Below are 23,095 nucleotides of genomic sequence, written 5' to 3'. Positions count from 1 at the left end.
GTGGAGCGCACAACTGATGATAGACGGTCAATGTCAAGCCAACCTTTGCTACAGTGCTACACATATCTTATTACATTTTGAATTGTTCAAAGTAGCTACTGTGCGTCAGATACCTTATGTGTTTCAGTTGTTGTGCGTGTGTTATCAACTAAGTTTGACATTGGATGTGGTTTCATTAATGAGTTGTATGAACAAAGCATATTTTGGTTTAATGGATGTCTAAATGCTTCTTTCATCATATATTGTTCGACATGCAATTATTGTTTGAAGCAAATAGAGCATTGCAATATGGACTATCGACAAAATAATTTGGCGTTGCAATATATGATATAGCAACAAACAAACGGTGTTGCAAAAAACATCGTACCAATGAAATAGTGGGCGTTGCAATAGAGTCTCCAAACTGTAGCAACACAATAGTTAGCGTGGCAATAGAGGGTCCAACAATAGCAACCAGTATTGATCGTTGCAATAGAGAGGAAACCTCTAGCAACCAAACATTTACCGTGGCAATAGACGGAGGCACCTATAGCAACCACAATGTTTAGTCTTGCAACAGAGAGGCTACCTCTAGCAACCAAATATTTATCGTGGCAATAGACGGTTCCACCTATAGCAACCAGTATTGATTGTTGCAATAGAGCGGCTACCTCTAGCAACCAAATATTTATCATGGCAATAGACGGTTCCACCTATAGCAACCACTGAGATAGCGTGGCAATAGAGGGTCCATCTATTGCAATGCTATTGATGCGTGGCAATAAGGTCTATTGCAACACCCAATATCGCTGCTAGTGCACCTATTGCCACGCTTTGGGTACGTGGCAATAGGTATTTCTGGCAACACCGGGTGTGTTGCAATAGTAATTATTGCAACACCCACCATGGTTGCCTATATTATGGGTTGCAACACTACATGGTGTTGCAACAACACTCCTTGGTGTTGCAATAGGGGAAAACCTATTGCAACACCAAAATGAGTCATTGGGCAAACCTTTTGCCATGGTTACTATGGCAACGCCTGCCAACGAAAAAAAGTGTTGCAATTTTGCCTATTGCAACCATTTTTTGGTATATTGCAATGATTTTAGGCCATTGCATTAGGGGTAAAACCTTGTAGTGGATGCATCTCTGCTATTTATTCAAGTCGGTTTGATCCAAGGGCTCAGGATTGATACTCCGACCTATATATATCTACATGTACCCCCCTCAGGGCAGATGCCTCATTTGATCCTGAGAGCTAAGAAGCTAGAAACTCAAATTCATATGTCCACCAAGATTAGGGCTAGCAATTAGTCTTCGATAGGATCTAGTCTTGTATTAGAGATAGAGAGATAGAGTGAGAGGGAAGTGTTTTGGAGGAGTCCTGGCCTATTGATGCTTTCTCTATGGCTTGTACCCTGGCGGAATTAAGTTCTTCTTGAGCTTGCTTCTGAGATTTCTCTGGTAATCGACTTCTAATTCAAGTAAGCATTTTGTTCATATTATTCTTCAGGTTTGCGACTCTCTTTTGAGTACTTTAATCCTTGTAGCTCCTAGGTTAAAGTAGTATTCATAGTGTAAGCGTGGTGCTTAGACTCGGTTACTCATGGATGTACCCTATTTTCTAGATCGATGGTAGCTCGCGAGGGTGACTCTTATAGGCTCGTTGAATCCTCTATAGTCCACCTCCTGTTAGTAGGCCTAATAGGACTTTGTTACTATAGGAAACATACTCTACTTGTGTTTTCTCTATTAATATCCCTAGAATTGAACAATAGAAGACAAAGCTTACCAAAGTTAGAACTAGAAGACCATAGCAGTCTTCTCTATACTCCTATTATCTAGCCTTGATTGTAAAGTTGGGTTAAGTTAGAATTGGTTATTCTCACCCCCGTTCCTTTGGGTTCGATATAAAACTGGGTTACTCTCGGTGAAGTGTTACAATGGTATAATATATGTGCGCTTGCGGATTACTCTTTGTGAATTAATTTATACCAACAAGCATTTCTGGCACCATTGACAGAGAATGGTTGCTGAGTTTACTTTGAGTCTAGCTTAACCTTATACTATACTTTTATCCTTTTTATCTTTTCTTTCCTTTTTACCAAGGATCTAGAATCCACCCCTATCTACCAATATGGTGCACCCACGGGCACAAGCCTACAGCCACAAGAATCTTCAAAGGGTATCCTAACACTTAGCTATGAGCTATGCCCATGGTTAATCAACATGGTTCAGGATCAACCCTTTTCAGGCGAAGATGATGAAAACCCCTATTCTCACTTAAATGAGTTTGAGCAGACCTGTGCATGCCTACACATTGTGGGCATGTCAGATGAAATCTTACGATGGAAGCTCTTTCCCTTTTCTTTGACGGGAAATGCTAAACGTTGGTACAATCTTACCATTGAGAGTAGACAAGGAGATTGGGAAGCCCTGTGCTCTAGCTTTTGCTTACAATTCTTTCCCATCTCCAGGGTAGTCAGACTTCGTTTAGAGGTTCTATCTTTTAGACAAAAGAAAAAAGAATCTTTAGGCATGGCATGGGAATGTTTTAATACTCTCATTAAAACTGGCCCTAACCTTGCCATTCAAGAACCTATTCTTCTTCAACACTTTTATATGGGTCTTAATAGGAAAACATTGAAGCATCTTAATACGGCCTCAGGAGGCTCGTTCTTTCATGTCTCCACTAATACAGGGAGAAGCATTCTTACTAAAATCTTATAGGAACCCCCTGAAGAAGTAGAAGAGAAGCCATTAGTGGAGGAATCCCAGATAGCTGAACTAGAATCCTTACCAGACCCATCACCAACTTTAGCTATCTTAAATCCTGAACCACCGGAAAAGGCAGAAACTCCAATTTTGGATTTCATGCTTGAATTCGAGGATGAACTTTTTGATGAATATGGAAATACCTTGAATTACCATACTATGAGGAGACCCTAGAAGTCTAGGAAATCATCATCTCATGAAGAACCTTTAGACCCTTCTGAGGAAGCTTTCCTTAAAAAGACTATGAAAGAGCTAGTGTCCATTATAAGCAATAAATGGTTAGAAGAATTCGAGCTTTCCACTAATGTGATTTGCTTAGATTCACCTTCTATTTCCATTCGCTGCCAAATTAATAAAGCTCCTTTTGATGCTCTTTACAATCTAGTTGTGGGTGTTAACATCATGTCTGCATCTTTTGCTCTTGATTTATTGAAACACATGCCATTAACCTCAACAACAAAGTTATTGAAAAAGTCTTTCAGGACACATTCTCCCAAGTTTGGAAATTCTTTATGTCCTCCCTATCTAGGTAAAAGGAACCAAAGTTCATTTGAGCTTATATATCTTTGATATCATGGAGTTCAACCTAATATTAGGACAACCAACTAAAAGACTTATCCAAGAAGGACAAACGGGGAAGTTGAATATAAGACTTGGGAAAAACTTTAAGCTTTCTATACCCATTACTCATTCTCTAAATGCTGAGACTAAGCCAATTCCTAAGGAAGACCCAATGGAAGAGGTTAAGGTTGCATCTCTTGATGACTTGATCGAACCCAACCTTGAAGAAGATGCCCAGTTCTTTATCAAGGAGGAAGACAAAAATCCTATAGACCTTGAACCTTTAGATGAATTGCTAGAACCACCTAAGCCCACCATTGAGCTTAAACCCCTGCCTTCTGGTCTTAGATATGCTTTTCTCAATAATGATCAGGATTCTCCAATGATCATAAGTGATAAACTCTCTCAGAAAGAATCCCTACGCTTGCTAACTATCTTAGAAAAGCATCGTTCTGGTTTTGACTACTCGCTCCAAGACCTGAAGGGAATTAGCCCTGCTCTTTGCACCCATCGCATCCCTACAGATCCTAACTCTTTACCTTCTAGGGAGCCTCAATGTAGGCTTAATAATGCGATGAGAGAGGTTGTTAAGAAAGAGGTTTTGAAACTCCTGCACGCCGGGATCATCTATCCCATGCCACATAGTGAGTGGGTAAGCCCTGTTCAAGTTGTGCCTAAAAAGAGAGGCATGACTATAGTTAAAAATGAAAAGATTGAATTAATCCCCCAAAGAACCGTCACTAGATGGCGGATGTGTATAGATTACCAAAAACTTAACAAGGCAACAAAGAAGGATCACTTTCTATTGCCCTTCATTGATGAAATGATAGAGCGACTGGTGAACCACTCTTTTTTCTGTTTCCTTGATGGGTATTCAGGTTATCACCATATACTGATTCTTCAAGATGACCAAAGCAAAACCACCTTTACATGTCCATATGGAACTTATGCTTACCGTAGAATGTCTTTTGGATTATGTAATACTCCAGCTTCTTTTCAAAGATGCATGATGTCTATATTTTCTGATATGATTGAAGAAATCATGGAAGTTTTCATGGATGACTTTTCTATTTATGAAAACACTTTTGATGATTGTCTTGAAAATTTAGACAAGGTTTTGCAAAGATGTGAAGAAAAACACTTAGTCCTTAATTGGGGAAAATGTTGTTTCATGGTTACAGAAGGCATAGTGCTTGGACACTTAGTGTCCGAACGAGGGATTGAGGTATACAGAGCTAAAATTGAAGTAATCGAATAGTTACCTCCTCCCATAAATATCAAAGGGGTCCGTAGTTTTCTTGGTCATGCTGGTTTTTACCGTCGCTTTATAAAAGATTTTTCACATATTGCTAGACCACTTATAAATCTTTTGGCTAAGGATGTTCCCTTTGAATTTTATGATGCGTGATTGAAATCTTTTAACATTCTTAGAACGCACTTATCTCTGCACCAATCATTCAACCCCCTGATTGGTCACTATGTTTTGAAATTATGTGTGATGCTAGTGATTATGTTGTGGGGGTAGTTTTGGGACAAACTAAAGATAAAAAGCATCATGCAATTGCTTATGCTAGCAAAACTCTGACAGGACCTCAAGTTAATTATGCAACAACTGAAAAAGAACTCCTGACTGTTGTTTTTACTATTGATAAGTTTAGATCTTACTTAGTAGGAGCTAAGGTGATTGTTTATATTGATCATGCTGCTTTAAAATACTTGCTCACTAAGAAAGATGCTAAACCCAGATTAATAAGATGGATTTTGTTACTCCAAGAATTTGATTTAGAAATAAAAGATAAAAAGGGAGTAGAAAATTCTGTTGTCGATCACTTGTCTAGAATGCAGTTTGAGAATTCACAAGAACTGCCCATCAATGATTCGCTGAGGGACTACAAGCTCTACAAGGTCTCAAAATTGGATCCCTGGTACACGAACATTGTCAATTTTATGCACTACAAGGATTCACCTCTAATGCCACGCGACATGATAGCAACACCACTAATTTGGTTGCCATAGGGGGTTGTATTGCAACCTTTTCATAAAATGGTTGCAATATGTGCTAATAATGCAACGGACTAAATGTGTTACAATATGTGTGGTTTATCGTTGCAACAGGCGTGTGCAACTACAACCATTTGAGAACTAGGTTGCAATTAGTTGGCATTATTCCCTTGGCAATTTAGAGTTGCATTAGTATTGATTTTCGTTGCAATTACTTGGTATTATTGCAACTATATTGGATTTGGTTGTTTTTGCTTGTAACTATTACCATGATTGTTCTACATTGCAATAATCTTTAGTGGTGTTGCAATTGCTAGGTAGTTATTGCAACAAGAATTGTTAATGGATGCAAGAGCATGTTACTATTACCACGGTTTTATGGGGTTGCAATAATCTTCTGTGGCATTGCAATTGTTAGGTACTTATTACAACTAGAATCCTAAATGGATGCAATATCATGTTACTATTGCCATGGTTTTTTTGTGTGTTGGTATAGACTAATGTGTTCGTTGCAATACAATGTAAATTGGTGACACTTGTATTTGATGGGCCTTTGAGCGTGCCAAAATTCTATTTCAAGTTTTCATATTTTGAAATTCAAATTTAGCATGGTGTGAAAAAATGACAAGAAAATTCCATTTGAAATCATTTACTATCCCAAATTCTAGTTGAAGTTTTTATATTTTGAAATTTAAATTTTGCATGGCATGGAAAAAATGACAAAAAAATAAAAATGACCCTACCACCAAGATTTGAACCTACATCCACACCACCACCCCCAAGATGATAACAATACCCTAACTACCACTAGAGCACTTGCATGTTTGTGAAAGATCTAGTGTTTATTTTATTTATTATAGGAACAATGACTTGAGCTATCAGAACATAAATTTTGAATTGTTCAAACAAGGTAGCATGGAGAAATGACCAAAACAAGAGTTGTAGGCCTTTGCATTTGAAATAAATTAATGTCCCAAAATTCTATTTGAAGTTCTCATATCTAAAAATTTAAAATACAAATTATTCAAACAAAGTCTGATAGAGAAATGACCAAAACAAAAGTTGTAGGCCTCGATGAGTTATACGACTTTGCTGGTGATGACCTTTTCATTTGAAATCATTTACTATCCAAAAATTCTATTTGAAGTTCTTATATTTTGAAATTCAAATTTTGAATGGTTTAAGCAAATTCGAATAAAGAAACAATCAAAACAAAAGTTGTAGACCTCAGTGAGTTCTAAAAACTTGTAGTTGATGACTTTTACATTCATAATCATTTGCTATCCCAAAATTATATTTGAAGTTTTCATATTTTGAAATTCAAATGTAGCATGCTGTCCATTTGAAATCATTTACTGTCCCAAAATTCTATTTGAAGTTTTTATATATTTTAATGTTCAGATTTTACATGGCGGGCATAAAATAACAAGAAAAATAAAAATAAGATGAACACTAAGATTTAATCCCATGACCTCACCTCCACAACAACAGGACAAAAATAACCAACTACCACTAGACCACTTGTATGTTTATAAAAGACCAAGTATTTTATTTTATTTGTCATAGGAACAATGACTTGAGCTATTAAGAATTAAATTTTGAATTCTTCAAATAAAATCGAATGGAGAAATGACCAAAAACAAAAGTTGTAGATCTCGATGAGTTGTACAACTTTGTTGTTGGTGACATTTCCATTTGAAATTATTTACTATCCCAAAATTCTATTTGAAGTTCTCATATTCTAAAATTTAATTTAGAATTGTTCAACCAAAGTTTGATGGAGAAATGACAAAAACGAAAGTTGGAGATCTCCATGAGTTGTGTAACTTTGCTATTGACGAGTTTTTGATTTAAAATCATTTACTACCACAAATTTCTATCTGAAGTTCTCATATTTTGAAATTCAAATCTTGAATGATTCAAAAAACTCGAGTGAAGAAACAACCAAAACAAAATTTGTAGTTGACGACTTTTCCATATGTAATCATTTACTATCCCAAAATTATATTTGAAGTTTTTATATTTTGAAATTCAAATTTAGCATGACGTGGAAAAAATAACAAGAAAAATCAATTTGAAATCATTTATTGTCCCAAATATTTTGTAAATTTTCATATTTTGAAATTCAATTTTTGTATGGCGTGCAAAAAATAATAACAAGAAAAATGAAGATAAGACAATCACCAAGATTTGAACCTACAGCCTCACCATCCCCAAGAGGATAACTACATCCCACTACCACTAGAACACTTGCTAGCAATGGCCATTTGTTTGTGGCATCCCACGGTCACGAGGTTGACTCAAGAGCGAGTAGCAACAATAAGAGAGAGCTCATGGAGAGCAATCGAGAAAAAAGAGAGATCAGGGAAGGGAGAGGCAGAGAGCTCATGGAGGGGGAGAGGAGGTGATCGAGTGAGTACAAAGGAGGGACCTAGTGAGATGAAGGCATGCCAATTTTTGTCCTGGATCTACGATGAATCTTAAAAGGAACTATAGCCCTTTTTACATTAAAATCAATGCAATAATTTATGATTGTATTTTGTATTTTGACTAAGGTGATTTATATATATAATAATGAATTTAAAAATTAAGTTTCTCCCCAGTTATAACGAACGACATATTTGATAGTATATAATTACAATAGCAAAAAATAAATTACTTTGCAAAAAAAACTAGGGGCATATTTGGAACGGAGGAATAGAAAACAGAGGAATGGAGAAAAACACGTGAATAGAGAGTGTTGAAGCGAAACAGAAGATTGGAAAAACACAGCAATAGAAAAAAAACAGATGCATTTCGAACACACGAATTCATATCAGAGAACATTCAAATGTTAATAGAATATTATTTCATAACAATAGATTGATTAATTAACATTTTTAAGCCCCCTTTCCACATGATGTCATGTCCGCCACTTCCATTCTCTAGTACTTTTTTTATTTTATTGGCATGCAAAGTACACTTATCTCTTCAATGTTCTTATCCAGTCATTCTCCATCTTGTACCTCTGCCGCTCTCACGTTACTCCCTTTCTCTCACCTCGGCTAAAGCTATGGAGGCTGAGCTAGCTTAGCTATCGAGACCACGATCAGGATAGGGGACTACGGCTGCTCTAGAGGGCTGCTCGCGTGAGCTTCGAGTTCACGCCGCCGGATTGCTCTCGAAGGCCGTCGGCAAGAGCCGGGCGCCTCGACATAGCGACACCGACAAAGGTGAGGTCTGATTTATCTGCTCATCCAGATTATCGCGGCAACACCTCATCTCTGTGGCTCTGTGAGAGCACTCTCTAGTTTGCTTGCCTCGGACATCAGCGAAAAACTTTGGCTCGCGATGGATGTTTTCATTCCTATGTTTTGTGGAGGAAACTGAAACTTTCCTTGGAACTGGAAGCTTCGTTCCTCCATTCCAAACGTCTCGTGATGTCAGCAAAACAAAGAAAGAGCAATCCTTTGAAATTCCTTTGAAAAAACTCCATTCCAAATAGGCCCTGGACGGGATAACCCCCACTTCCCATTGAAAAACTTTTTAAACGAGCGCCTAAGCCCTTTGCACGTCCTTCGTCCACCCTTGCACTCAGGCTCCAAAACACCACGACTATGTGCGCGGGAGACGAAAGAAAAACAACATCACCAAAGTGAACCGTGCGCGGGAGCCTAGAGCCCAAAATAGAACTGTGTGCAGGAGAAAAAAAATTGAGCCCGCTAAAAATCCTGCTGCCTTCCCATGAAACCCTTTCCATTGTTTTCGCTCCCCACACACCTGAAATAAAAAAGAAGAAGAAAGAAAAACGTCCGCACCTGCACAGCACAACACCACCGCAACCAACACCTGCAGTCAGTTGGCCCCCTGCTTCCTGCTGGTGCACCGCCACCGGTCACCACCCCTGCCTCCTACAGTGCGCCGCCGCCGGGCGCCGCCGATGGGCACCACAGATGCCACTGCCCGCCACCCGCGAGCAAGACCGCCGCCACCGCCGTGGATCTCCCGCTTGGAGTCCTCCAACAACGGCGGTGCATCCAGGTGCCTCACATGCCCCATCTCATCCTCTGCATCAGCATTCCCTTCCCCGCATCTCCATTCCCCTCCTTGCTATGGTTTGGGAGCACCCTGTGCCTCGGACGACGCCCCCGCCCGCCACCAGCAATGCCTGGACTTCCCGGCGCCAAACTGACACCCACTACCGCCGGACGCCCCCAAGTGGTCGCCGACCCCACTATCATCTATTGGAGGCCCGCATCTGAGCCCCACGAGCCCTGTGCCGCCAGCCGCAGTGCAGTCCCCGCCGTTCCAGGTGCTGAGCTCGACATCTGTCTGTGTGAGATCTGGATGGTTATTTTTGTTGACATCTTGTTCTCCCTTTAATTCGATTTTTGTATGGGGGCAGCTTACTTTTTTCCTTGTTTCCTTGTATATGGGAGCAGCTAGTACCAGTATTTTGATGAGCAGCTAGCACCAGTATTTTCATTTGATGAAATGTTGCACCTATTAAACAAATAAACAAGTGAGCCTTGTATCTTTGTATTCCAATATATAGATGTCGGTGTTGCGAGTAAACACCAATGAGTAAATTTGTATCATTGCGCGTCTGGCTCGGATGGTGTGCTAACAAGATACAAGGTTTATACTGGTTCGGGCAGAATGTCCCTACGTCCAGTTCGTGGCTGCTGTTCGTGTTAATAGCACTGAAAGTTCATAGTAGGGGTTACAAATGGTCGAGAGAGGGACTGGTCCCAAGTCTCTGGTGGTGTGTTGTGATCTGGTTTGATTCATTGTGATGTGCAATGTTCTGATGTGGTGTGGTGAACCGATGCCCCTTAGTGGGATGCCCTGCCTTCCCTTTTATAGGCCAAGGGAAAGCACGGGTTACAACAGGAGAAAAGAGAAGAACAAGAGGGAGAGAAAGTCCTTCAGGGTTGCTGGACCTTTCCTTTCCTTGGTGCGGGCCCTGCTGACATGGCTGATGGTGATAGGAATAGCCCCACGCCGGGCGCCTATCCGCCTGATGATGCCATGCCCTGGTGTTGTCAGCGGGTCATGATGTTCTATCCTGCCCCGATGGGCGGCGTGGCGACCCAGCGTGCTGATCAGTGACCATACAGGGAGTAGGCAGCACAGTGACCATGCGTCCATCACTGTGGGTGATGTGAGTCCCCTAGAATGACATGTCGCGGGGATGGGCCGTGTTGAGACATTACTGCTCCCTAGACAACGCCAGAAGTTTAACCTTGGGTTGTACTTTCTGGCCCATAGTGGTTGGCGGCAATGTGATCTTCCATCAAGAGCCGTGCCCGAGGGATCGGGCGAGGCGGAGCTTGCCCTCAAACATTGGGTGAGGTGGAGCCAGCCCTCGGATGTCGGGCGAGGCAGAGTCCACCTTCGAAGACCAGGCGAGGCGGAGCTTGCACTCAGATGTTAGGCAAGGCAGAGCCAGCCCTCAGACATCGAGCGAGGCGGAATCCGCCCTTAGACATCGGGCAAGGCGAAGCCCGCCCTTAGGGGTCAGGTGAGGCAGAGCCAGCCCTCAGACATTGGGCGAGGCAGAGCCCGCCCTTAGACATCGAGCGAGGAGGAGCCTGCCCTTAGGGACCGGGCAAGGTGGAGCTTGCCCTCAGATGTTGGGCGAGGCGGAGCCAGCCCTCAGATGTCAGGTGAGGCGGAGTCCGCCCTCGGGGACCTAGAAAGGCGGAGCTTGCCCTCAGATGTTAGGAGAGGCAGAGTCAGCCCTTAGACATCGGGCGAGGCAGAGTCCACCTTCAGACATCGGGTGAGGCAGAGCCTGCCCTCGGGGGTCAAGCGAGACAGAGCCAGCCCTCAGATATCGGGTGAGGCGGAGCCTATCCTTAGACGTCGGATGAGGCGGAGCTCACCCTCGGGGGTTGGACGAGATGGAGCCCAAACCTTGGGGGGCTCAACGTTGATGGTTATTAGCTCCTCCTCTTCGGGTAGAATCACCTGGGGGATTATTCAACTTGCCAGTGGGTGCGCACGAGCGCACCCGGTGGGTGTAGCCCCCTAAGCCTGCGGATGAGTAGAATACTCCTTCGGAGGTTTTTCCAAAAGGGAGGACTCTGAGGGCCTTGGCCTTCCTTTATCGCCCATGGCGTGGATGATGTTTCCTTTTTGTTGAGGTTGGACCCGTGGTTGTGAGATTTGGTGGTTCGTTAGCTGGATAGTTCGATTGGGGTCCCGACATCCCATTCATGGGGATCCAGCTAGGGTTAGCCTTGTTGAGCTTCGATCATGGGCCGAGATGCCTGTGGCACTCGTGCGCCTGGGTGCTGGTCACTTGCGGGCCCATCCTTCGAACTCCTAGGCCCAGACAGACCGTAGAGGTGTTTTTTGATCCATATTCCTCTTATTTGTGACAAGTCGTGAGCCATCTGGAGAGGCGAAACGTCCGTTGAGTTTTTGAGGGAAAGGATAGGGATTGCATATGTATACCCACGGCATGACATCATGGCAGGTCATGGCAGGCATGGAGATCTAGGTGGACAGTTGTTTTCCTCACATCCGTCACCCTTATAAAACCAAAAGGGTCCACCCCCAAGGTTTCATACCTTTCCTTCTTGCCTTTGCATCTGCAACCGCCACCGCCAATCGCCTAGGCCTCCTACATCCACGTCCCAGCCTCCATCGAGCTCGTACCCACCCGCCCCATCTTCCAATGGATCCGTGGTGCCACTCTGACATCACCTTCTAGCGTCTGGAGGGCCTTGTCCATCGCAGACCTCGGCCGAGGAGTGGTTGTTGCCCGATGAGGAGGAGATGCCATCACCACCCGACGGCTATGTGGTGTCTTTCACACACTTCCATGAGCGTGGGTTTGCTGCCCCCGCTAACAGATTTCTTTAGGGGCTGTTGCACTACTACAAGATTGAGTTGTAGCACCTCAATCCCAATAGGCCATCACATGGGGGTGTTCGTCGCCCTATGCGAGGGATTCCTGGGGATTAGTCCCTAATTCGATCTATGGTGGCACTTCTTCGCCATCACCCTCTAGAAGAAGCAGGAGAAGGGAGGCAGGCTGCAGTTGCATACGCCAATGGGATGCGCTGGCATCCACCTCTGGAACAACCGGGTCGGCGAGTACCCATCGATTTGGCTGTCGACCTTCAACAAGGGGTAGCATTCATAGTGGTTTTATCTCAAGAACGACACCAATCCCCCCCTGTCGAAGTTCAACGGGCGCCTGATCGAGGAGGCATTAGAATCATAGAGGAAGTGGGGTGTCCTAGAGAAGGACAAGAAGAAGATCTAGGACCACCTTACCTCCATCCACATCCTAAAGGAGAGCAGCCTGAAGGGGTTAGGCAACATTAGGGCCTACCACGCAAGGAGGGTGGTGATGTTGATGAGGCGGGTGCTTCCGCTACATGCGATGGCGCTCGAGGCACCATTCGATGGGACGACGCTCGCCCCCTCTGAAGTCGCACAGCGCATTAAGGAGGCGATGGAGCCTTCATGGGACGACGCGGGTGCCCACTTGACTTTGTGTACCTAGTGTCGGGGCATCCTCTAATGCGATCGAAACCAGGCTACGTCATCTTCATAAGTTTCCTCTCCTCATGCCTCCTCTTCAATCGATCTACCGACCTCTTGATACTAACATTGAGATGGGGGGACCAGCCGAGGGACCTCATCCTCATGGATTACCTAGCTCCATTGCCGAGGGATTGATCCATGAGGGCAGCAAATCACACCAAGAGTGAGTGGCTTAGGAAGGCGAAGGAGGACAAGAGGAAGAAGAGGCAACGGAAGCTATAGGCGCGGGAGGGAGGGGAGGACACCGACACCGATGGCGATGATGAAGAAGAAGATGACAACGAGGTAGTCGACGACATCGAGTGGGATGACCTGGAGGGTGAGGATGTGCTGATAGGTATCCGCTCGTCCTTGCAGAAGTCAGGACCCTTCCCGTATCTCAGAATATTAAGACAAAGATCATGACTTAGCTGGTCTGACGTTTCTTGCGCTAGATCCAGATGTGCCGGCCTTGCATTGCATGTCTCTTGCGTGCCTGTCGTGAGTCCGTGAATCCGTCTTGGACACGTATGAAGGATAGAAAACTAATCCAGACAACAGCGCCGCCAAAGCCTTCGAGAGTTCGTTACCGGTACCAGATGCGAAGTCCCGTAGCCGATCACCGGGCTGCCGCTTAACTCCAGACATCATCATGCACTGCTACAAACTTGCCTCAAGATGTCGAGTCTCGTTGCACGTTGATGAAGAACGCTGCCACAAGATCTCGAGATTTCGTGGAAGACATGTACGTGAAAGGACTCTACCTGGCGCGTCAATTGTCGGATTATTTTGCTCCGACGATATCTAACAACGTGATCACGTAGATGAAATCAGATGGTAGCACACGAGACAGAGATTTATACTGGTTTGGGACACGGTGCGTTCTAATCCCTACTCCAGTAGTGCAGTTGCTCTTGTATTCGTATGCTCAATTACAGGGGTTGTTGCTCCTAACTATGGGTAGATGGAATAGGTCGAAGATGGATCCTAAGCCCAAGGTGCCTACCCTCCTTTATATAGGTAGGAGAGGTATGGTTACACAGAGGGTGATCAGGCTAACAGATTGTTTTTTAATTTATTACACAATATGCGCAACAGAAAGATCCTAGCTATCGTCCAGATACGTCTGCCTTGATTTGCCTTGATCTCCATGTTGGTCGATGGCGTCGGCCCTCGTAGGCCCCCCTTGATGGCTGCTGGGCCGATAGTTCGGCGATGGTCACATATACGGGGGGTGCATGTACCCCTGGCCCATATCTCTGACAGTATGGTAGCAGCTATTTAGGCTAATTGGGTTTCTATCATCTTATTGAAACTAAGTTGATTCTTTAAAGCAGAAGAAAACTCATCCAATTTAGCATTTATATTTTTCAACATCTTGTCGTGAGCATGCAATTTTTTATTAATGCTATCAATCATTCTACAATTGCTATAAACAAAATCTTTAAGGAAAGCATAACAATTATTACCTTGATTATTCATACATTGAGATGAGTAATAATTGTTACCTCCTTGATTGTTGGAGCGTTGATTCCATTCTTGATGTTGTTGTGGACGAAACCTGTTGTCGGTGTTGATGAATTTAAGATCCTCCTTAGTCTTGGGACATGAATTTCCCAAATGTCTAACATCTCCACAGACTTCACAAGTCATGTGGGAATCCATGGCTTTGAGTGTCTCTTGGGCACTCACGTTCTCATAATATTCTACTCGCTTCGCGAGCAGATCCATCTTAACTATAAGCATGTTAATTTTTTTAATTGAATGCATACCTCGTTGACGGGGTTGGAGTCAATCGTCGCTCCATCCTTGGTTGGAAACCATCTTCTCGATCAGTGTCTTGGCATCTGCAATACTTAGCAAAAAGAATGCTCCACCAGCAGCAGCATCTAAATGGCTCCTATCTAATGACACTAATCCATGGTAGAAGTTCTGCATCAAAAGTCAGTCTTCCATGCCATGGTGTGGGCATGTAGAGATATACTCTTACATTTGTTCCCAAGCTTCAGGAATCGACTCATCTGGTAGTTCTTGAAAACTAGAGATCTTATTACGCAGAGTATTAGTTTTCCCCATAGGGAAAAACTTAACTAGGAAAGCGTTGGAACTCTTGTCCCATGTATCTACAACATTGCGGTTAGAGTAAAACCATTGCTTTGCCTTTCCTTACAAAGAGAAGGGGAAAAGGCAAAGACGTATAGCCTCTTGGGTCACTCCCTTTATGGTGAATGTGATACAAATCTCCAAAAAGTGTTGGAAGTGAGCATCTGCATCCTTGTGGGCTTTCCCACAAAATGGAGTAGCTTGCTGGCTTAAGCTCAAAGTTAGCGTCCCCATTGATAACATTGTGTCTGGTGGCTACATTGGCAGCCGAGGGTGCAGAAAAATCACGAATGGACTTATCGACCATGATCATGTTGGGTAGTGATAGGGTTTGAGGAAAAAAGGATAAACTACTTAGGATAACTAAAAGCCTAGTTAGCAAAGCTAGCAAAAGTATAAATTTGAGGCTAGTTGTCTTCCCCAACAACGACACCAAAAATGCTTGTTGATATTTCTTAATTACTAGTGGAGGAATTCCGCAAGCGTATAGAACTATCGCGTAGCACTTCGCTCGGTGAGTATCAGTGTTGAATTTATATTTTTCCCATAGGTAGACGGAAGGCTAGGTTTATATTTTTAGTTAGCATTGCTAAGGTAAAGCCTAAGTATATCCTAGGTAGGTAAACGATAATGGTGGTTGAGTATGAACTACCTACTAAACTACTAATCAAGCTACACTAGAGATAGCTAGGTGGGAGAGCGAGCAATATATCTTTCAGTAACTAAGGGTAAACTAATGACTAGGAGAAATGCGCTAGTACTTCAGGGCACAACCACCTACCAACTAGGGGAGTTACATAGACAAGGTCTACCATGAGCCCTATGATTTAATAACTAGACCTAACGTGGTGGAATACAGAGGATGGAGAAGGCTGTCACCACTTGCCAAATACCACAGTCTATCTAGATGCCTAGCTGTATCCATAGGTAATCTATAGCCTAAGCACCTGACTTAATCTATACGCTTACTAGTTCGATCCGAGCTCCGATGAAATGAGATCAAAGTACCCTAACCAGACAGTGAAACCGGTACTAACGAAAGACTACTAATATTAAGATAACCTATGCTACTAATGCCAAACAATAAGCACCTAAGCTCACTAATGATGAACAATAATGAACAAGTACTTAAGTAAAGCAAAGCAATAACTAAATAAAGTACTGAATAAAGTAAATGCTAAATGCAAGAATTACAAAGAGCTATACCAAACCCAGAAGACTCTTCTGGACTTTGAGAGAAGCTCCGCTCTTGCTCTACTTCCACTACTAGACTACTACTATAAAGCTAAGCTAAGCTAGAAAGTTAGAAAAGCTTGGAGAGCTTGGAAATGAATGGGGCAGTTATCCACCAAGCTCCACACCCTCTATTTATAGTATAGAGAGGAATGGGTGGTATTTGTAGGCAGTAGGAGGTTGGTTAGGTGCCTTGGGGCGCCGGGCGGCTCTAGGGGGGCACCAGCCGGCCCTCCATTCCACTGCCTCTTGATCCAACGGCACTGGTTGGCTCTCAATGGTGGTTACTAAGACAACACATGTCGAAATTCGGGTAGGAAGTCAGTTTGTAGGTCGGTTGGACGCTCCCAAATGTATGACAATGGGCCCATGGATCCAAGGCCTTTCAATCTCGTCCATCGGTGCAAACTGACTTATATCAACGCTTGGCAATGCTTCTAGAGCAGCTCCCATGGATCAGTGAAGTGGCAGGCGCCAAGGTGGCACCGGGTGGTGCCCATATGGGGCCGACCGGTGTGGCATGTGGGCCTTTGGCCCCACTACCACGTCCACTTGCCTCATGTGTCCATATTTGTCACCTTTTGCACATTTTTTGTTATATTTTCCTGCATACAAATAATTCTACAAGCACAAGTGGAACTAGGTGAATTATAAACAAAATGCAACATGTATGATGATTTACCTCACTTTATCATGCTTTTGGGTGGAATGTTGATGGTAAAAATAGGTGTTAGTGATAATCAACACTCTTGTATTCATATGCTCAATTACAAGGCCTGTTGCTCCTAACTACGTAGTAGATTGGAATAGTGGAAGATGGATCCTGAGCCCGAGATCCCTACCCTACTTTATATGGGTAGAAAGGGTAGGGTTACAGAGAGGGAGATCGAGCTAATAGATTGGATTCCTAGTTTATTACACGGAATATGCAACAGATTGATCCTAGCTATCATCTAGATATGTCTATTTTGGCTTGCCTTGATCTCCACATTGGTCAACTACGTTAACCCTTGTAGGCCTCCTTCTTGCGGCTGCTAGGCTGATAGCTTGGCGATGGACACATATACGGGCGGTGTGGGTACCCCTAGCATATATCTGATAGTTTGTTCCATCAATCTCTTCCCAGAGGGGTCGTAGACCTCCATCAGTTTATGAGATTTTGGAGCTGGCTTTAGGTCGTGGACCTAGGACATAGGGATGAGTTGGTCAGGGCTTGGCCTTGACATTTGGTGGGGTCGTAGGGACCTGACTGCTTTCTTCCTTGACATCGTTTTCGACCCTAAGGGGTCATGTGCCTTGTTACAGGCAGGTTTAGTTTCACCCCATGTGGAGAGAGGCTTGTCCACCATAACCGCATGGTCGGAGCGGGGCACCTCATTGGAGTCAATGGGTAATTTGAGTGGAACCCGATATCCTCCACAATCGACATGAAGTTTGGCTATGCCTCATCGAGGGACATCCCATAAATCGTTGGTTGTCAAGCCCATTGGTCCCCAACCACCTCCGCAGCGGCTAGAGGGCAAGATGCCTCCCCTAGAGGGGTCAACCTAGGTGACTTCAAAGCGAACGACTTGAACATAGGGTGAGATGTTTGAATAGGCTTTGTACCACCGATAAGAGCCACTGGACGTGGTGGGATGCCCTATGCATGGATTCACGTGAAGGTTTCCTAGGCACGATGCGGGGTCGTGGACATGGTGGGATGCCCTATGCATGGATTCACAAGGTGGTTGCCTCCCTAGTCACATCATGCCTTAATGGCGCCTATCGGTGAGTGGTCGTGCACCGCGGAACGTGGGCGCATGAATCAAAATGATATGGAAAGTGGGAGTGCGTGAGGCTTACTTGGTTTCCGCCGCTATGTGGGCAACCATCGCTCCACCTTCTCTCCGATCGCTCCACCTACTCTATGAGATTTTTCAAGTGATTAATAAAAGAAAGTGAGCATGCGTGCGCCCAAGGCATCCACAACGGTTATAAATACGTAGGAGTGGTACAGTGGGGAAGGCATCAGTTCTAGATTGCTTGCTCTGCTACTATTCTCAACCTTGTCCTCGAATGCTCATAGCCTCCCTTCTCAGTCAAGTTGATGGATCGCAGAAAGCGCCCGTGGGAGGGGTCGCTGGAGGCCAGCGAGCCACTGCCGCGTCTTCATGCCTGTCTGCGTGGTCAAGGGTAAGTGACTTAAATGTCTTTGAGGTTGAGATTGACCTGTACTGATCAGGGGTGTTTCTGGGGCCGTCTCCCACGCTACGCTGGCGACCGAAGGGGCCATCGGTGCTGCCCTTATCGTGACCCCACCGACAGCGAGGTCGAGCTCGTCCTCTTCATCGTTGTCTTCCTCGAACGACCAATGGGAGTTCCATGAGCTTATCCGCGTGGTCGATGAAGCCCACCAGCGGTACTGCCAAGCCACCCGTGAGGTGGGTCGGCTGGAGCTCTACCTTAACGTCATCGAAGTGGCCCTCTCCGCCTCGGACAGGGAGACCACCACCACATGAGCAGCAACCACTGATGCCCAAGCTAGCATCGTGGGTAAGGGCTCTCTTCATCTTGATGTCTTGTTTAGTATCCACATCTTCTAATCTTCGCGTCGTCTTGTTGCTTGCGCTGGAGGAGGAGCTAGCAGCCTCCCGCCATGAGGCAAAGGTGGCCTGCCTTCGAGAGACCCTCGCGGTGGAGCACTACTATAGATTGACTTATCACTATCACCACTTTCACTGCCATAGCGATAGAAGCGACGGTGTGATACTTGCACCGTCAGTTGGAATGATAGCGAGGCCTCCTAGGACTAAAATCGACAGTTTAGACTTCTGCCATCGATGGGTTAATGAAAGATGCGGCAGTGGTATTGGGGTTGCATTTCCTCCATTGCCTGAAAAGTCGAGCCGACTGGGATACACATTTTTCCCACTGACTCTAAAGTAGTGTTTGGTCAACCGGTGATAAATTCAGCATGAGTGTTGAATTGCCTCAACTTCCAAGGGCGTCAAATCACCATTACTTCCACCGCCTAAAGCCTAACAGCTGCGTACCCACTGTTCTACATATAATTGAGGCCCAGTGCCCTCTAAAATGACCCCTCTTGTTCATCCGTCATCCCCTTCTCTTCCAATCTACAAGGAAAATGTCGGACAACCCCATCAAGTTTCCAAGCAGCCCGTCGTCCAGCGAGGACAAATTGCCTTCCCACCACTCCTTCGAGGAGAACGTCTCCTCTGATGATGGGATGTTTGATTATAGTCCTCCATGGAGCTTTGAGAAGGAGAGCCTAGAGGAGGAGGACGAGGAGGACAAGGACGATGCCAACGCCGACAACAACGCCGAAGACGACGACGATGACTTTGACGACAATGACGATTCCGAGTTCGACTTTGCCTCGCCTCCTCCCAAGCAAGCAAGGATTAAGTGGTTTATAGTTAGTATAAGTAGTTTTGATAGTTTAGGTTAGTTATTATGCTTTTGGATGAGTACAATCATATACTCATCCAAATTGTATCTATATGTTAGATATGTATAATCAATCAACGAAAAAAAATATATTCGCGTAGATTTGATCTCTTTAATGCCACATTTTTTATATGCAATGCAAAGCAAGTTCTATATAATACTACTTCCAAATGCTAGTGCACGGATTTGATCTCTCGACGAATGCTTTTTAAATTTTTTGTATATTTTTGAATGAATAGGGAAAAAACTATCATGTATGGTTGTGGTTGTTTCTAGGAGCATCTAAAAGTAGTTTAACCGATGATAATCGCCGTATTATAGCGTTGGATTAGCGTGGCAATGGTTAGCTTAATATGGACACTATTTAACTTATCCTGTGCCGTCCGTTCTCGCTGTCGATCAATCTAGACCGTCCGTTTGACAACAAACCTAGAAGTGCCCGGCCCATTCCCAACTCCACTTGGGTCCTCTCGATGCCTTGGCAGTGGTTCGACCAACTAAAAAACTCCAATACGAATTAGTTCTCCCCACCCGTTGTTGCTTCATCTTCATTCTCCCCGCCCATTGCTTCATCTTCATTTTGACCCATCACCTGTACTTGCCCTGCCTTGAGCACCTTGCATTGTCATCATGGACAACACCCCATGAAGGTTAGATGGATTCGGTCACCCCCACCCTATTTGCATTTGGTTCCAATTAGTTTTGGGTTCAGTATCAGTTTTGTTCATATTAGGAATTTCTTCATTGCAACAGATGTCTTACTTTGGAAGAGGCCATTTCAATGCGAGCAACCTTGTGTTTTGGCGGCTAGGGGTGGCACTAGGACACCAGCTGATGTTGTCTGCTACTTGGGGACGAAGCATTCATTCGGACTGACTATTGATTGTTGAATCCGCTGTTCATCACCTTCCCGGACCACAAAATTTGACAAGAGTCATTCTAGACCCTATTTGTGGAGAGATTTTTGTGCTTTGCAGGACTAGACAGGAAGTAGATATACTTTATAGATACAATGTGTCCGTGGATGGAGATGCTGTCATCTTCGCTACGGTTCACTACCTCTAGCTTTTGGGACCGCATCAACCAATTGAGTACCTTAGCAATTACCTACCAATCCAACATTAAGCTTAGAATTTGTGAAACTTTTATGTTAATGAAGTTTATATGTACTGATGAAACCTCTAGATTATTATGTATGAGTACTGCATAATCGTTGAACTATTACTTCGGTTGAACTATTAATTGAATCAATTGGTCTTGATTGTGGTCCATGTGTACACCTCTATGTAAGCACAAATGATCCAAAACAGGCCTTCTTCTACAGGCGAAGAGTACCCTAAACCAGCGGTGACACAACATTTCATCTTAGCAGGAGTGCGAGGGTTTTGAAGGACGTTTTGGCTCCTTGGCGGGAGGCAAAAGCGTAGACAAAAGACCTAGACCGACCTCTTCACTCAAAGTGTGCAACACTTTTAACCCTCACTGCTCCATGGCTACATCTAGCTCCAACTCCTCTTAGTGGTCGACACCATCCTAGGGTGCCATCGTGAGAAGAACACTGGCTTCTAGCAGAGAAGGCTGTAACAGGAGGTGCCCACCCATCCTATGCCGTGTCGAGAACCACCCCTATGCATATCAGCCACCACTTTTGTGTCACTATGGCTTCAAGATGCCTCGATGGATTTCATGGAGTGATGGAAACCCAGGACGTCGGTACCACAGATGTTGTAGGGCAAATAATATAACTCGATTTCTTTCTTGTTCATTCTATTTTCGCAATGCAAATGCTGAAATCCCGCTGTACTTATGGTAATTTGGTTTTTTCGTTGCCCGACTTAGATTACGGGTTCTTTAAGTAGCACGATCCCGCATATGGAAAATTTATGAGGACTTTGATTTTGGATTTACATAATAAGATTTGGGAGCTAAAGGCGGAGGCTAATGTTACAACAAATGAAGGACATCTATATGAGGAGGAAGAGACTATGCCACATTGAGGAAATGGCTAGGGTTCCAACAAAGATGATGGAAGATTTCATACCTTTGAGAAAGAATGTGCTTCCTATTCTTCATTCACCTATTTTGTACTTACCTTAGTTCTTGGCATGTTCATTGGCACGTTGCTTAGTCCACCGCAGTAGATTCAAGTATCAATTTATGATGTATCGGACTGAAATCTGTCACTTTTGTACTACTATTGTTAAACTAAATGCAAGGTGACTATCTAGGTGTTCAATTTATTGAAATGTAAATGCTAGTACATCCAAGTATCAATTGATGTGTCGGACTGAAATCTATCACTATTGTACAACTATTGTTGAACTAAATGCAAGGTGATTAACCAGGTGTTCAATTTATTGAATTATAAATGATAGTAGATCCAAGTATCAATTGATGTGTTGGAGGCATCATACTTCCCTAGACACTAGGCCCTGGTATAGGGGTAACAAATTTATTGAACTATATATACACTCCTACGGTCCTACCACACCTTCCTTCCATCCATTCCCCACTCTGCTCCCTTGCTCTGCTTCACCCTACTAGTGATGAAAGGCAGCCTCTCGCGTGCTCCCTGCTCCTTCACCTCCAACCTCACTGGCGCACAAATCTTCAGCGCGTCGTCCCTACTTCTCTGCTCCATCTAGATCTAAGGTAACTACACTGGTTTTGCTCCTTCACCAGATTCTATATTCCTTTGTATTGCTCTCTCGTGCTCTCTGCTCCTTCACCCCCAACCTAGCTACAGTAATTTTGTTGGATCTACAGGTGAAAATGCATCTTCTCATTCTGTAGTTTGTGGCCTTGTATATCCGTGGAGTGCAGCTTGTGAGACTTATTGTCCTTAGTATTAGTTCACTGAATCAGTGCTTTGTGAACAAAGTCAATGAGCTAAATGAAAGTGTACCAATGGAAGTGGATAGGGTTGTAGTGGTCAAGGCTTGGGATGACATGGAGACTGACAATGATCTTGTGGAGGTCGACAATGATCTGGAGGATATTATGGAGATTCACAATGATCCCATGGAGGTTGACTTGGATCTACATGGAGAATGATTAATTATGCAACCAATGATGTACATATGAAGGCCTTTTAACTTTTGCATAGTGTTGGCCTAATTCATATCTGCATTTTAGCTTTTAGCATGCTTGTTAGCTTGGTAGTGTCCACCTACTTATTTGGTATGAATGTATGGATCTCAAGTTGGATTCCTTTCAATCCGAGAGTACTGCCATTGTGCTTTCCTTATGTTTTCTAAGTGCATGTTTTGGCCTTCGCCTCAATGTAAATCTATGTGCCTTATTTTTCACCATCAAACTCAAGTTGGCTTCCATTCAATCTGAGTACTGGAATTGTGCTTTTCTTAGTTTTCTAAGTGCGGGATTATGTGCCTTAGTGTTCATCACCATATCATATAGACGTCTCTGGGTGGTAATAGGACCGAGTCACCGGCGATGGTACTGTGCATTC

At 44.0% G+C, this 23,095-nt stretch overlaps 1 protein-coding gene and 1 non-coding gene across 2 annotated transcripts; both read left to right on the top strand.

Moving 5' to 3' along the window:
* Positions 1-14,794: 14,794 nt before the first annotated feature.
* Positions 14,795-14,903, top strand: LOC136514518 (small nucleolar RNA R71). Its single transcript, XR_010773677.1, has one exon. It is a non-coding gene; the product is annotated as a small nucleolar RNA R71 (small nucleolar RNA).
* Positions 14,904-19,303: 4,400 nt separating this feature from the next.
* On the top strand, positions 19,304-22,680 carry LOC136510192 (uncharacterized). Its single transcript, XM_066504736.1, has 2 exons — positions 19,304-19,594; positions 22,420-22,680. The coding sequence occupies exons 1-2, from the start codon at positions 19,304-19,306 to the stop codon at positions 22,678-22,680; spliced, it is 552 nt and encodes a 183-aa protein (XP_066360833.1).
* Positions 22,681-23,095: the final 415 nt, after the last annotated feature.

Source organism: Miscanthus floridulus, chromosome 16 (assembly GCF_019320115.1).
Source record: "Miscanthus floridulus cultivar M001 chromosome 16, ASM1932011v1, whole genome shotgun sequence".
Lineage (NCBI taxonomy): Eukaryota > Viridiplantae > Streptophyta > Magnoliopsida > Poales > Poaceae > Miscanthus > Miscanthus floridulus.
Note: the sequence above shows the minus strand (reverse complement) of the source record. Positions and strands in the feature narration are given on the sequence as shown.

What these genes read in the sequence shown, in the direction of transcription:
- LOC136510192 (XM_066504736.1), top strand. Translation starts at nt 19,304, where the DNA reads ATGTCGGACAACCCCATCAAGTTTCCAAGCAGCCCGTCGTCCAGCGAG. An exon ending in CAAGGATTAAGTGGTTTATA is followed by an intron (nt 19,595 to 22,419) that starts GTTAGTATAAGT and finishes CTCATTCTGTAG; the next exon opens with TTTGTGGCCTTGTATATCCG.